The sequence below is a fragment of the Ovis aries genome, chromosome 3 (genome assembly GCF_016772045.2).
Source record: "Ovis aries strain OAR_USU_Benz2616 breed Rambouillet chromosome 3, ARS-UI_Ramb_v3.0, whole genome shotgun sequence".
Classification (NCBI taxonomy): domain Eukaryota; kingdom Metazoa; phylum Chordata; class Mammalia; order Artiodactyla; family Bovidae; genus Ovis; species Ovis aries.
The window spans coordinates 218,630,502-218,645,916 of NC_056056.1; the positions used below are offsets into that span (position 1 = coordinate 218,630,502).

Here is a 15,415-nt window from a genome sequence, read left to right on the forward strand (position 1 = left end):
ATGTTTTTCTGGAACGTTCTTGCTTTTTCAGTGATCCAGCAGATGTTGGCTATTTGATCTCTGGTTCCTCTGGCTTTTCTAAAACCAGCTTGAACATCTGGAAGTTCACGTATTGCTAAAGCCTGGCTTGGAGAATTTTGAACATTACTTCATTAGTGTGTGAGATGAATGCAATTGTGCGATAGTTTGAGCATTCTTTGGCATTGCCTTTCTTTGGGATTGGAATGAAAACTGACCTTTTCCTGTCCTGTGACCACTGCTGAGTTTTCCAAATGTGCTGACATATTGAGTGCAGCACTTTCACAGCATGATCTTTTAGGATTTGAAATAGCTCAACTGGAATTCCATCACCTCCACTAGCTTTGTTCATTGTGATGCTTCCTAAGGCCCACTTGACTTCACATTCCAAGATGTCTGGCTCTAGATGAGCGATCACACGATCGTGATTATCTGGGTCGTAAAGATCTTGATGTATAGTTCTTCTGTGTATTCTCTTCTCTGTGCCACCTCTTCTTAATATCTTCTGTTAAGGGGATCTGGAGGAGCTGAATCCTTCCTTTTCAGGGAAGGAGAAGCCACAGCTAAGTGTTAATAGCGTTTAAGAATCATGAGATTTCTTGGAAACCCATAGTGGAAAGACTTTGAACCTTGGATTCAGATTTGGGTTCAAGTCCTGGCCCTGCCAGTGGCCGTGAGACCTGGGAGATGTCATTTAGCCTCTTTGGGCCTCAGTTTTTTTAACTGTAAAATAGAAATGACAGTCCCTGCTTCCCATGATTTTAAAGAGGATTAAGTGAAATAATGAATTCTCTTACCCAACCCAGAGTTGGCACTCAGTCTGTCAGTTGCCCCTCTTCCAAATAAAGAAGACAGGAAATAGGGGTAAATCCCAATGAACTATTTACTGCTGGTTGGGTGGTGGTGGTGATCTGTCTGTCATTGCCCCTGACCAGCTCTCCTTGTTCCTAACAGCCTCTGGGAACCTGCCTTTGCTGTTGAACCTTCTCTCCTTAGTGCAGCTGAGGAATGAGTCAGAGCAAGAACTGGACAGCATGGCCATGAACCTGCTTCACCAAGGTGCTCTGGAACAGTGCCTGAGGGCTCAGGGCTGGGTGGGCTGTGGGTCGACCCTCATAGCACTGGCCTTGCTCCTTTCCTCCACCCTTTCACCTTTTGGAAGAAGCTGGTGGGTCAGTCTATTCCTGTGGGCTTCTCTCTCTTTTTTGAGCAGAGAGAGGTTTATTGCAGGGCCATGCAAGAATGGGGACTCATGCCCCCGACAAACCCAGACTCCTTGAAGGATTTCAACAAAGCATTTTTAAAGGCAACGTGAGGGAGGAGGGTAGCAGGGTATGTGATCAACTCACGCACAGTTCTCTGACTGGCTGATCGCCTATGGGCTTCTTGATAAAGGACCCTCCAGATCTTCTGCTCATCCTCTGGGGATGTTTGGAAAACAAAAACCAAAACAAGTCACTGTGACAAGCTCCAGAATCAAGAAGGCCTGATTTTGTTCTCAGCTTAGTCACTAGTTATGGAACCTTGGGCAGCCTCTAGCCTTTGTGAGCCTTTGGTTCCTCATAAGTAAGATAACAGTGTGTACTGATTTAGGGTTGATGTAAGAAGTAACTTTAAGTGTAGAATGCCACAAGGTACTTGGCACAGAGTAGGCCTTCAGTGGGTACTGTCTATGTATCCTTTATTTTTCCTGGCACAAGCTGTTCTCCACCTCACCCTTCAGCTGACTCAGGATCTGATGATCCAGTTCACAGATCTCTAGGCCTTTCCTCTCCCCATACCCCAAACCTTATTAGGATCTTTTACTGCTCACTGATGCAGCCACCAGTTCATAGGCAGCACCCTCAGGAAGATTTGTTGAGGAAAGCTTGAAATTATTAGGAAAAAAGGTGTGTCTCCAGTCCCTGTGGAGTGTCGTGTCCTCTGGCCACAGGGTAGTATGGTTTTTCCCTGCCTGGAGCCCAGATCTCCTCATGAGAAGATCAGTGTCCAGCCTGGCCTGGTGCTGGTCATTGCCTGCCTATCTTATCAGGTGGCACTCAGCCAGGAGGGAGGTTTGTGTGTGACAGAAATAGCTGTCAACAGGGCCTCTAACAGGGAGACATAGCAGACTGAAGCATATTTGTGAAATGAGTATGTGTTTACATATAACCCTGAATAGTTTTATTGGAGAGCATTGAGGGTAGAGGACTGTGGTTCATGGGTGGGGCTGTGGTTGGGAGGGGCCTGGTTGTCTGATTGATCATGAGCCATGTAAAGTCAAGTGTGATATGGCTGCCAAAAAAGTGAATGGAGACTTAGGTAGGTTTATATCTAGGATGGTAGGGGCAGGGGAGCAAGGACTGGTAATGCCCAGGAGGAAACGGTTGTGCTCTGTAGATGTCTACCCCACAGTGTTGTAACTGCTCTGATGAGGCAGGTGGAGTACGAGGAGGTGTTTAATCTTACCTTGAGAGATTAAGGGAGAATTCATGAGGGAGGTGACCTTTGAGCTGAATCTTGATTGCTGAATCGGAGGAAAGGTGTTAGCTAGATGGAGGTGGTATGAGAGAGAGAATGTGGCAAGTTTAGGGAACTGCACATCGATAGCTACAGACCTCCTCTGGGAAGGTGGTGAGTGCCTGTTGCTGGAAGAATTCAGAGATTTGATCGTCTTTCTGCTGATGGTGGCAAGTTGGCCTACGTAACCTCTGCAGACTCTGCAACCTGGAGTCTGGTTGGCACAAGGGCTGTCAGAGGCTGCCTTTTGATCTCCTAAACTTGTGCAGTCTGTTCGTACACGCACCGGTGGGCTGCTTGCCTGATGTTGTTCCTATGGAGAGTGTGAACATGTTTTGGGGTTTGTCACTACTTCTTTCCATTGGCAGTAACATCAGGGACACCAGGTTTGTTCCTGATCCCTAAGACTGACATCTGAAATTAGCCAGTTGAGGGCCATTAGCTGTAAGAAGTGTGAGTGCTAAGTGCTGGGGCTCCCGAGGACTCTGATCTCTTGCAGTGAGCAAGCTGTGTGGGACATGCAGCCCCGCTGACTCGGACATCCTGCAGCCCTCCTTCAACTTCCTGTACTGCAGCCTTCACCAGACCACGCTGGGCAGTCAGAGAAGAGGTACTGGGGCCCAGGCTGGCACAGTGAAGAGGAAGGGAGGGTGCTGGGCAGTGTCTGTGGCTCTTGCTGCCCTGTTCTTCCATCTTAAATAAATCAGGGTGTGTGTGTGGCTGGAATGGATGGTCATAACGTCCTTTCTGGTTCTGATAACCTTTGGCTCCGAAACGAAGCTGGGAGCCTCCAGGTGACCCTTTTGTTCATTCACAGAGCATATGTGGGGCACCTTCTGGGTACTAATTGAGCACTACCTGCTCTTCCCAACCCTCTGCAGCCGCTGCAGTGCTTCTGAGTAGCACGGCCCTGATAGAGCTTCTGGAGAAGATGCTGGCCCTGACCTGGGCTGAGGAGGGCTCTCCCAGGACCGGGCTCCTCTGCTCCGCCTGGCTTCTCACTGCCTCCTTCTCTGCCCAGCAGCACAAAGGCAGTCTTCAGGTTAGTCTCTAACCCCTGTAGCTTTGGGGCATGGGTGTCGCTCAAAGGAACGATGAAGATCCGAGTTCTGGTCTCAGCTCTGTGGCTTATTACCTATGTAACCTTAGTGAAGTATTTACCTCTTTGAGCTTCAGTTTCCTTGCCTACAAGAGAGTAACATGCAAGGCTGTTGTCAGGTTGATTTACATCAATCCATTTAGCACACATGGATCACCTCCATTCCAGGAGGTACTTTAGGAACAGAGGAATAAAAAATGAATACTGTATACACCCCACACTTGGGGAACTTGTGTTGTAATCTTTAAGAAAAGGCTTGAAAGGTAAGTATTCTGTGCCAGGCAAGGGGGAGAGCATGCTAGGCAAAGAGAATGAGATGAGCACAGGCCTGAAGTTGCACAAGACATGATTTATGTATTTGAAGAGTGGCGAGGTATCGCAGTGGCAGGGTGTGGGGAGTGGATTGTCCAGCTGAATAGGAAGGCAGAATCCAACCCATGATCCTGGAGTGGTAGGTGCTAAGCTGTGACGTGCCATACACATGGGAGCTGTCATGTGACTGTTAGAGAAGGTGATGCGGGGAACGGACGCGCGTGGGCTTATCCACAGCGCACCTCCTGTCCTCTCGGCCCCTCCCCCTTGTTTGACCTTGGCATCCTAGGGCCCTGCATGGGCTCCTCTGTGGGCTGCTCCACTTTGAGTGTTTCCCCTAAGGCTGGCTACTCCTGGTGGACGTAAACCATTGCCTAGCCCTTGAGGTATCCTCTCACTGTGCCCAGCTCTGTGCCAACCTAATGCCAGACACTCACTCACTGGTATAGAATTGAAGTGAGTTTTAAAATCTTGGCTTCTAGACTCTCAGTAAACCGGCAGATCTACAGTATAGCAGATCCTCAGGTAGCTTCCAGTGGGGTCAACTTGGGACAGGAGCCTCTCCTGCTTTTCTCTGTTGGGCCCACCCCCGCTACCTGCCTGGATGGAAGCCTGCACCATGTCATCAGTGCTTCCCTGGCCCTCAGCTCACACCCAGCCAATCACCTAATTGCCTCTCCTCCAAGTCCTCCCCTCTGCCCTCACTCAGGCCTGATCATTTATCCTCACCACCAAGGTGGCCTGTTGACAATCTGCTGGCCCCAGCCTCTCCTTCCCACTGCCTTTCTATCCCCACGGCACCATCTATCCACACATCCCCTCTGCCCACTCTCCTTCAGCACCTTTCTCTTCTCTTCATGGCTGCTGAGACCCTTCCTACTAGGCCCCTCTGCAGCCTTACTTCCTGTCATTCTGCCCTCCTCTTCAGAGCACGTGCTTGCTCTTCTCCCAGTTCACTGTGCTCTTTCACATCTCCATACCTTGTTTTGTTTGTTTCTGGTTGATTTTTAGTAGCTGTTATTTTTTGGACAGTTTTAGATTTACCAAAAAATTGAGCAGATAGCACAGAACTTGCACACAGCTTCCTCTACTAACAGATTAGTATGGCATCTCAATATCTTTATACAAGTTGGTTCTTCTGCCTAGAACCTGCCAATTCCACCAGCCAACAAGCATTTTTGAGGAATTACTTTGTGCAAAACTGTGATAGATCCAAGTGGAGGAGAAGCTGCCTTAAGGCAGCTCATGTTCTGGGTAAGGAGAGCAGAGCACACTCACAGCTTTGAACCTGTTGCCTAAACTAATCCCTCAGTTTGGTCACTGCTTTGACGTCAAAGAGCGCATTCACAGTGCTGATCCTCAGCTGTTCTTCACAATGGCTCTGGCAGGAGTGAAAGCTGGTGGTACTGTTCCTGTTTCACAGGTGAAGGACGTAAGACAGGCTGAGAGAGGTGCAGGGTAGTGACTTGTCCACAGCCACTCAGCTGGCAAGTGGCAGAGCCAGGATTTTGAATCTGGGCCATCTGACTCCAGGTCTGAGTTAGGTGGATGATGGGCTGAGATAGAGACGGACCTACAGATAAGGCCGGGATCAGTTCCTCCGTGGTGTAGATGCTCTCTGAGGATGGGGGAAATTTGGGAGAAGCAGGGTTCTCCAGGTCTGGGTTTGATTTTCCTCCTCAAGCTCCTGAATCCAGATGAGGTTCACAAGACCCTGTGTGGCCTTCTCTGTCCTTCTGGGTATGTGTATGAAGGTACGCGAGATACTGTGGCAGGTTATTTTCTCCGCAGGCTCCCAGAAAGTGGGGGTTATGCCTTTACCCCATGCTCTGCCAGGTTCATCAGACGTTGTCCGTGGAACTGGACCAAGTACTGAAGGCCCTCAGCGTCCTGAAGAGAAAGGCTGCACTGCTGTCAGGTGTGGGGCAAGGGCCTCCAGCAGGGAGAAGAGAGACCTTTCCCCTAGATCCTGAGATGGGACCACCCCCTGAGACCAGCCTGTGGTCACCCCACTATATCTCCATGGTCTTCCCCCTGGAACAGAGCTGGGCACAGGGAGGTGGGGAATGAGACAGGAACTGGGTGTAAGGAGTTGCCTGCTTTCAGCTGCCATCTTACGCTTCCTGCGGACAGCTCTGCAACAAAACTTCTCCTCTGCCCTGGTTGCCCTGCTGCCCTCAGGGGCCCAGTCACCGCCAGCCCCTGAGGACACTGTCCTAGCTCCGCTGGGAACATCACAAGTGCTGTCCCTGGTCATCGGACTGCAGAACCTCCTGGTGCAGGTAAGGCCCTTGCCAAGTGGGACCCTGGCAGTGGAGCCTGCCTCTCCCAGGATGACGGCAGGAAGGGGTAACTGCCTGTCAAGATCCTGGTATTCCCACCAAGGCCTGGAGAGTAGATTGATTGGTTTTAAAGTTACAGTGACAGAAACAAAACTCAAATTGTCTCATAGCTGAGAAGTCCAGGGGCCAAAACTGGCTTTAGGCACATCTGGGATCCCAGAGGCTCAGACAGTGTCATCACTGTCTCCTGTCTCTCTGTCTCCTGGCTCTGCATTTCTCTCAGCTTTCTTCTCATGGGATGGCAGGATAACCTAGAACAACTCTTGGCCTATATCCTTCTGGCAGAAAGAAAGTTTCTATTTCTCAGTAGCCCCCAGAATTGAGTCTCATGAGCCTGGCTTGGTAATGTGCTAGTCACTCTGCTTGAAATAAGGGGTGCTCTGATTGGCCTGGCTTGTGCCTCTCATGAAGGATGGGGCATTATGGTCAACTATCCGTAACTCACACGGACTGAACATAAGAGAGGAGTGTTTCTGCAAAATAAAATTGTTCTCAGAAGAAGGAGGAATGGATCCTGGACAGGCAAAAAGTCGCTAATCTTGAGTACCTGGGAAGAAGTTGGAAGTGCCCAACTCTTAACTGGTTAAGAGTTAATTTTTGATTGGAGAAGGAGAAAGGACACAAGGCCTAGACTTAGGGGTTGTTAGGGAGAATGTTTCCCCTGTTATGCATTTCATTAAGATATTCACCACTTTTTTGTGCTAACTCAGTGCTTAGCACTCGTTAAAATACTCTGTACCCATATCTCATCAAATCCTCTTAGCAACCCAAGTAATCTTTTTATCTCCACTTAGCAAAATTAAGTAACCTTGGCCAGGATCCTGCAGATGGTAAGTAGCCAAGCAAGTATTCAAACCCAGATCTGCCTCATAACTTAACCTCCAGGTTGCTGTGTTCCAAAGGATAGTATGAGGTGAACATAGGATTTTTTTTTGTTGGGTTTGTTACCTTAAAAAAAAATCAGTCTTATTGAGATATAACTTACATGTAGTAAAATTCACTGATTTAAGTGTAATTAGATGAGTTTTGACAAGTAGATACAGTTTTGTGAAGTGAAGTGAAGTGTAGTTGCTCAGTCGTGTCCGACTCTTTGCGACCCCACAGACTGTAGCCTACCAGGCTTCTCTGTCCATGGGATTTTCCAGGCAATAGTACTGGAGTGGATTGCCATTTCCCTCTCCAGGGGATCGTCCCAACCCAGGGCTCGAACCTGGGTTTCCCGCATTGTAGACAGACACTTTACCGTCTGAGCCACCAGGGAAGTCTTACAGTTCGCAGTTTTGTGAACACCACCACAATCATGGTATGGGTTTCCAGCACCACAAAAAGCCCCCGTGTATTGCTTTGTAATCAGTCCCCTCCCCATCCCCGACCCTTGGCAAACACTGATCTGCTTTCCGGCACTATAGTTGCACCATTTCTAGAACTCCATGTAAATGAATTATGTTGCCTTGTGTGTCTGTCTGCTTCAACTTAGCTTAATGCTTTTGAGATCCATTCATGCTGTTGTGTGTATCAGTACTTCATTTCTATATATTGGTGAGTAGTGGCCTACTATGTGGCTATACTACAGTTTGTTTATCCATTTACCTACTGCTTCCCTGGTGGCTCACTTGGTAGAGTCTGGCTGCAGTGTGGGTGACCTGGGCTCAATCTCTGGGTCGGGAAGATCCCCTGGAGAAGGAAATAGCAACCTACTTCAGTATTCTTGCCTGGAAAATTCCACGGATGGAGGAGCCTAGCGGGCTGCAGTCCACGGGGCCACAAAGAGTTGGACATGACTGAGCGACTAACATAACACTGATAGCTGTTTGGGACTTCCAGACTTTTAGTTGTTATGAATAAAGACTGAAGTACAAGTCTCTGGGTGAATATCCATTTTTACTTCTCTCAGGTAAAATATCTAGGAGTGGGATTGCTGGGTCAAATGACATATTAGTTTTCTGTTGCTGCGTATCTACACACCATAAATGTAATAGCTTAACACAGCACCCACTAGTTATCTGACAGTTCTTTATGTTGGAAGTCTGGGTGGGCTTAACCAGGTTCTTCACTTAAGAGTCTCACAAGGCTGAAATCAAGTTATTGCTCAGGCTGGGTGCTTATCTGAGAGATCAAGGAAAGAAACACTTCTTTCTCAGTTTGGTGTGGGGGGTGCTCTTCCATCTCTTGAAGGTTGCCCCTATTCTGTCTTACATGGCCCCTCCATCCTCTAACCAGCCAATGCATGTTGAGTCCTTCTCACCCTTCCAGTCTCTCTGGTTCTTCTTCTGCCACTAGCCAAAGAAAACTCTGCTTTTAGAGAACTGGTGTGATCAGATTGGACCAACCCAAACAATCTCCCTTTTGCCATATAATGTAACCTAATCACAGGAGTAACATCTGGGAGCAAAGGTCATGGGACCATCTTAAAATTCTGCCTACAACATATGGTAAGCATATGTCTATAAGAAACCATCAAACTATTTTCCAAAGCCGCTGCACCATTTTGCCTTCCCATCAGGAGTGCACGAGAGTTCTAGTTGCTTCACATTTTTGCTAATACTTAGTATTTATTGTCAGTCACGGCTATTGGTGAGCATGTGGTGTTATCTCAGGGTGATTTTAATTTGCATTTCCTTAATGACTAATGATGATAAGGTCTTTTCATGTGCTTATTAGAGCATAAAATTTTGTTTGGTAAAAGGTTTTGCTTTAAGAAAAAACCTACCCACGCTGACTTAGATAAACTGCGTGGCTCTTACAGCATCTGTAATTTGGGAATCGCTTGAGGGGCCCCAGGGCCCACTCTTCTCTGGAACAAAACAGTCTGTCAAATGCTGGTAAATCATCAGTATACACACTGTGATGTGTGTGTGAGTGAGAGATGAAACCAACAAATGTCTTGATTTTCTACAGAGCCGCAATCCCCAATCTGAAATCCTGAAATCCAATTGTTTTAAAAACCAAATGTTTTTTCTTGATTGGCAGCAAAATCCATTGATAGCAAAATCTGATGTGTACGTCTTTGGGTTTTGTTGGTTTTTTGCAGAAGGACCCTCTGTTGTCCCATGCCTGTGTCGGCTGCCTGGAGGCCTTGCTTGACTACGTGCATGCCCGGAGCCCACATGTCGGTACAAACCCTCACCCTTCTCTGATGTTCCCATGGGGGCGGTTGGAGGGAGCCAGCACCTGCCGTGACACCCTCCTACCCCAAACTCCCATTCTCTGTTCTGTGATTCACACTCTTCTTTTTTTTTGGCTTGTGGGATGTCAATTCCCTAACCAGGGATTGAACCTGAGTCATGGCACTGAAAGCCCAAAATCCTAACCACCAGGCCACCAGGGAGCTCCGTGATTCACATTCATCTTGTTTAATTCTTTTTAGCAATACTGCAAGGGCACTGCTATGTCCATCATACAGATGAGGACACTGAGGTTCAGGGATGTCAAGCAATTGCCCCACATAGCTCTTGCATGGCAGAGCTCCTCCCACATATAATGGGATATATGGTCTCCCTGTGCCAGGCAGCATGGGTGGATAGAAGCCCAGGAGAAAAAGAATCCCCTGGAGTCAGCTTGGCCAGTGCCCTGCCTCTAGTGGAGCAACCCGGTTTTGAGCCAATAGGAGAAAGTTTTCTTTATCAGTGTTCCATGGCCTTTGGAAAAGCAGCATTAACAACGCTGTAACTGGTGTTTCCTATAGCCCTCCATGTGGCCTGCCAGCCCTGGAATCGGTTTTTGATGTTTACTCTCTTGGAAGCTGGAGAGAATTCCTTCTTCAAACCTGAAATCTTGAGACTTATGACCCTGGTAAGTATAGAATGGATGTCTTGTGGTCTGAAGAATGTCATCCTCCAAGAAGCATAGAGGGGCTGGGTGGGCCTTCACCCTATAAGAAACCTGCTTAGAGGATTCTTCTAATTGCCCACATCTTAGCCCAGAAGACCTGGGCATTCTTTCTTATTCACGCATTAATGAAACATTTACCAGAGCCTGCCCACCACATGCCAGATCCTGTGCTAGCTACCAAAGATGTCAGTGAGCCAACTGTTCTTTCTTAAGGGTCCCTCAGTCTAGAGAAGGAGATAGACAAGGAACCTAAGACTTAAAATATGTTGTTATTAATGGAAGAGTAGAAGATAATGCTAAGTGCCTAGAACACAGTAGGTGTCTACTGAATAAACAATAAGGCAGTGAGCCTGTGAATGATAGTGAAACAGATCAATGAGTAACTCAATGGTTGGTGTAGGAACCCAGAGAAAAGTAAATTTTTTGTTGCTGTTGCGCTGGGTCTTCATTGCTGCTGGGCTTACTCTAGTTGCAGCGAGCGGGGCTACCCTTCCTTGTAGTGCATGGGCTTCTCATGGCGGTGACTTCTCTTGTTGCAGAGGACAGCACAGGCTCTAGGCACACAGGATTCAATAGTTGCGTCTCGGGGGCTCTAGAGTGGTGGCTCAGTAGCTGTGGCACACAGGCTTAGTTGCTCCGCGGCGTGTGGACTCTTCCCAGACCAGTGATTGAACCTGTGTCCCCTGCGTTGGCAGGCAGATTCTTATCAGTGAGCCAACAGGGAAGTCCCAACAAAAGAGTAAGTGTTTCTGCCAGAGCCGGGAGGGACAGTTAATACCTGTTGTTGTCAGTCACTCAGTTGTGCCTGATTCTTTGCTACCCCATGGACAGCAGTATGCCAGTCTTCCCTGTTCTTCACCATCTCCCAGAGCTTGCTCAAACTCATGTCCATTGAGTCAGTGATGCCGTCCAACCATCTTGTCCTCTGTTGTCCCCTTTTCCTCCTGCCTTCAATCTTTCCCAGCATCAGGGTCTTTTCCAATGAGTCAGTTCTTCGCATCAGGTGCCCAAAGTACTGGAGCTTCAGCTTCAGTATAAGTCCTTTCCAATGAATATTCAGGATTGATCTCCTTTAGGATGGACTGGTTGGATCTCCTTGCAGTCCAAGGGACTCTCAAGAGTCTTCTCCAACACCACCGTTCAAAATCATCATTCTTCGGCGCTTAACATTTATGGTCCAACTCTCACATCCATATATGACTACTGGAAAAACCAGAGCTTTGACTAGACAGACCTTTGTTGGCAAAGTAATGTCTCTGCTTTTGAATATGCTATCTAGGTTGGTCATAGCTTTTCTTCCAAGGAGCAAGTGTCATTTAATTTCATGGCTGCAGTCACCATCTGCAGTGATTTTGGAGACCAAGAAAATAAAGTCTGTCACTGTTTCCATTGTTTCCTTATCTATTTGCCATGAAGTGATGGGACCGGATGCCATGATCTTAGTTTTTTGAATGTTGGGTTTTAAACCAGCTTTTTCACTCTCCTCTTTCACTTTCATTAAGAGGCTCTTTTGTTCCTCTTTGCTTTCTGCCATAAGGTTGGTATCATCTGCATATCTGAGGTTATTGATATTTCTCCCAGCAATCTTGATTCCAGCTTGTGCTTCATCCAGCCTGGCATTTCTCATGATGTACTCTGCGTATAAGTTAAATAAATAGACAGGGTGACAGTATACAGCCTTGATGCACTCCTTACCCAATTTAGAACCAATCTGTTGTTCCATGTCCTGTTCTAACTCTTGCTTCTTGACCTGCATACAGATTTCTCAGGAGGCAGGTTAAGGTGATCTGGTATTCCATCTCTTTAACAATTTTCCGCAGCTAGTTGTGATCCACGCACTCAAAGGCTTTAGCATAGGGAGGGAGAGTTAATGCCTATATATCTTTAATAAAGTTAAGAAACCACTCAGTAGTGAAGGTAACACTTTGGCCGAGCCTTGGAGGATTAATTGATAAGGAGAAGGGAAAGTATCACGGGCACTGAGGTGAGAGCAGCAGGTGTACGAGCACAGGGTGGCGGGCGGGGATGGGCCACACGCAGTCCAGTGTGAGAGGCAGGGCTGCAGGGCCAGCAGGGCCAGCTCTCCGCCTCGCAGTCCTCGTGACTTCACTGTCCCAAGACACAACCCTACCTGTGCGTACCAGTGCTGAGCTTCTTGAAGGCAGAGTTCCGTGTGCTTCAAATCTGTGTCCCCAGCCCAGTGCTGGGCATGGCAGGGACACAGGAAATATTTGTGAATGGAGGAGATGCCGAGTCACTGCATGCTTGGCTTCTCTCCCTGGCCCAGTTTGTGCGGTTCCAGAGCAGCAGCATCCTCTCTCAGGAGGTGGGTCACGTTCTGCAAGGCGCAGCTTCAACCGACCTCTCTACCCTCCCTGGCTCCACACTCCAGGCTCTGCATGGCTTCTTCCTGCAGGTGAGTTGGGAGGGGATGCCATTTAGCCACTGGGAGGCCAAACCCTCTATACCATCTTCTCTTGGGGCAGGGTGGGAAGGGGGAGCTCTAAACACAACAGCCAGTGGGAGGTCAGGAGTGCAGGGGGTGGAGGGCAGAGAGGGCCTGTGTGGAGTGGGCACTGAGAAAGCCTGTCTTTCTTACCCTATTTTTTCTCCAGGTCCAGAGCATGGGCCTCCTGACTGACCACAGTGTGGCCCAGACCCTGCAGGCCTCCTTGGAGAGTCTCTCCCCCAGGGCCTCCCTGGCCCAACCAGCCCTACAGGACATGCTGTATCCTTTCTCTCATCTTGGAGCTTTGGCCTGTACATGGTCACCCAGGCCACGGGAGGCCGTGGCATCATGCTTCCGAGCAGAGAGGCGCTCTGTCTACAGTCCTGTCCTCTTAAGGCAAGCAGGGGTCAGTGAGAATAATTAACAGTGGGAGCAGTGACAATGACTTGTTCTGTTTGTTAAGTTCCTACCAAGGACCAGTCATGTTACATGCACTGTATCGAATCCTCACAATAGCGAGGGGTGTTAATACAGTAGTAACTTGGATCAGAGATGTTAAATGACATGCCCAGATCCACACTGATAGCATCAGGATTTGACTCCAGATTTTACCATCTCCAAAGTCATATCACCAAACTCAGAGGAGTGACCCCTTCCCCAGGAGCTTTGGAGAAAGTTGCCCAAGCCCAGTTGGCACAGATGCTGCCCTGAGTGTAATATGGGGGAGGGTGCTGGGTGTCTGGCAGGTCGCTGAGAAAGCCAGAGGTTGTGGCAGTGGTCACCCACCCTCTGAGGGGTTACTCCGGTGCTCCAGAGACACTTGGTCTGGAGTTGCATGTGCTGGGGTTGGGGTGGGGGTGCCTCTTCACGGACTCTCCTTCCCCTTTCCATGGAACAGTTCCCTCCTTGATGTATAGTGATTACTGAGCTCAGGTATTCAGGTCCCAAATTTAGAGTCCATCCCATTGTTCTCAGGAGCACCTCTGCTCTTGTCTACTTTTGCCCTTTTGGGCACGAGAAGCATGGTTCTCCCATGGTTGGCCCCACCTCTTTGCTGTTCTCCTCTCATGGTTGTTGCCAGCTGCCTGGGAGGGGTGTCTGTATCCCTGTCGCACATCAGAGACTGACCCTCCGGCCGGATGCCTAGAAGCAGAGAGAACTGAGACCCGGAGAAGACAAAGTCAGGGCACAATGGTTTGGGGGAAATGTATGACAACTGCAGCCGTTCATCTGGGGCCATTTACTCCGTTACTGGAACAGAATCAGGAAATAAAGTGAAACACTCAGATGCCTGTGTGGGCTCTCCAAAAATATGTCACTTTGCACTTACCTGGGCTCCCTCCATCTGGTTCCTCAGCCAGGATGGGTGGCCTCCTCAGGGAGAGAGGGGGCGGACTTGTTCTTGTTAAACCGGCTGGTCGCCTCAGTTGAAGACGTCAGTCAGGCTATTTCTGGGGCAGGAGAGGCAGAGAGAGGCCACATGTTTGGTGCTGCTGTGATCCAGGTGCTCTGGGATCAGTTTATCTGCTGCTTTACCTCAAGTCAAAGTGGAAAGAGGTATAATTTCCAGGCAAGGAAAGTGAGCAGGTCAGAACTTTCTCAGCCTTCCTAACTAAAGAAAGCTGTTCCAGCTCATCTCCTTCCTGGCTGAAGCAGGTCCCCTGTGTGCCTTTCACTCCTGGCTCTCCTTGGAGCGTGTATTTGTGCACCTATGTGTGCAGTTCTTCCAGTGTCTGCTCTCCACAACTTCCCACTCCTGTTCTGCGCTCAGCTCACCCAGAGTGACAGCTCCATTACTGACTGTTCACCAGGGCTCTCATGGAAACTCAGCCACTGTTCATTGGTGCCAAATAGTAATAGAAACTCGGAGACAGTGTTTTGGGTGAAGTAGAAAAGAGTAGCTTTTGTTGTTTTGCCAGGCAAAAAGGGCCACACTGGGCTAATGCCCTCAAGACTGTGATTCACCCTGGAGGGGGGTAGTGAGGAATTTTATAGTCTTCAAGGGGCGGGGCATGATCCATGGACAGTTCTCAGATGGGTTGGCATCAAGATGAAGTTTCAGGTATCATCAGTTTTCTGGTTTCAGCTAGTCAATGGCCTGTGGTTCTTGTGGGCAGCAGTTTTCATTTGGTGGGGTGGGGGTGGTGGTCTGCTTCCTATAAAAACAATTTAGAAATGTGTCAGACCTTTATATCTTCCAGGGAACTAAGAGTTCGGTGATTCTGCTATGTGGCAGAATTATAGTCTAAACTGTTACCAGTTCCAGAAGGCAATGGCACCCCACTCCAGTACTTTTGCCTGGAAAATCCCATGGACAGAAGAGCCTGGTAGGCTGCAGTCCATGGGGTCGCTAAGAGTCGGTCACGACTGAGCGACTTCACTTTCACTTTTCACTTTCATGCATCGGAGAAGGAAATGGCAACCCACTCGTGTTCTTGCCTGGAGAATCCCAGGGACGGGGGAGCCTGGTGGGCTGCTGTCTATGGGGTCGCACAGAGTCGGACACGACTGAAGTGACTTAGCAGCCCAACAGCTATTTGTTTCTACATCTTCACCTTTCCCAATCATTAACGCTAGAGTCAGCGTTTTACTTCAAAAGACGAGGATACCGGGTTGTACACGGTTTCGGAGCTCTCCTCGGGTCTGTACTGATGCTGTACAAAATCATAGACCAGGGAAGAACCAACGAGCTTCGTTTAGAATTTTCGTGGATTGAAGCGGCGAGCAGGGGATGTCCCACCTCTGCATTGCACATTACTTAGAAAAAGGGGTTAGTCACGACCCACTAAACTGATTTTGACAAATGCAGTTTGAAAAACACTCAGCTGACATAACAGTTTCAGGGAGGGCGCTAGAAAGACCGTC

At 48.6% G+C, this 15,415-nt stretch overlaps 1 protein-coding gene across 11 annotated transcripts in view; it reads left to right on the plus strand.

The window, feature by feature from the left end:
• The window catches only part of MEI1 (meiotic double-stranded break formation protein 1), a 55,545-nt gene extending 41,707 nt beyond the window's left edge, over positions 1 to 13,838 (plus strand). For 2 of the 11 annotated variants that reach the window (XM_060413595.1, XM_060413600.1), the window contains 9 exons: positions 973 to 1,077; positions 3,017 to 3,127; positions 3,399 to 3,559; positions 5,720 to 5,846; positions 6,035 to 6,210; positions 9,302 to 9,383; positions 9,956 to 10,062; positions 12,389 to 12,517; positions 12,717 to 13,838. In XM_060413595.1, the coding sequence (XP_060269578.1) occupies positions 973 to 1,077; positions 3,017 to 3,127; positions 3,399 to 3,559; positions 5,720 to 5,846; positions 6,035 to 6,210; positions 9,302 to 9,383; positions 9,956 to 10,062; positions 12,389 to 12,517; positions 12,717 to 12,974 (1,256 nt within the window). In that variant the 3' untranslated portion in view covers positions 12,975 to 13,838. Of the gene's footprint in view, positions 1 to 972; positions 1,078 to 3,016; positions 3,128 to 3,398; positions 3,560 to 5,719; positions 5,847 to 6,034; positions 6,211 to 8,550; positions 8,703 to 9,301; positions 9,384 to 9,955; positions 10,063 to 12,388; positions 12,518 to 12,716 lie in introns of those variants that run through there. The other 9 variants (XM_027968154.3, XM_042247799.2, XM_042247800.2 and 6 more) reach the window with 9 other exon arrangements.
• Positions 13,839 to 15,415: the final 1,577 nt, after the last annotated feature.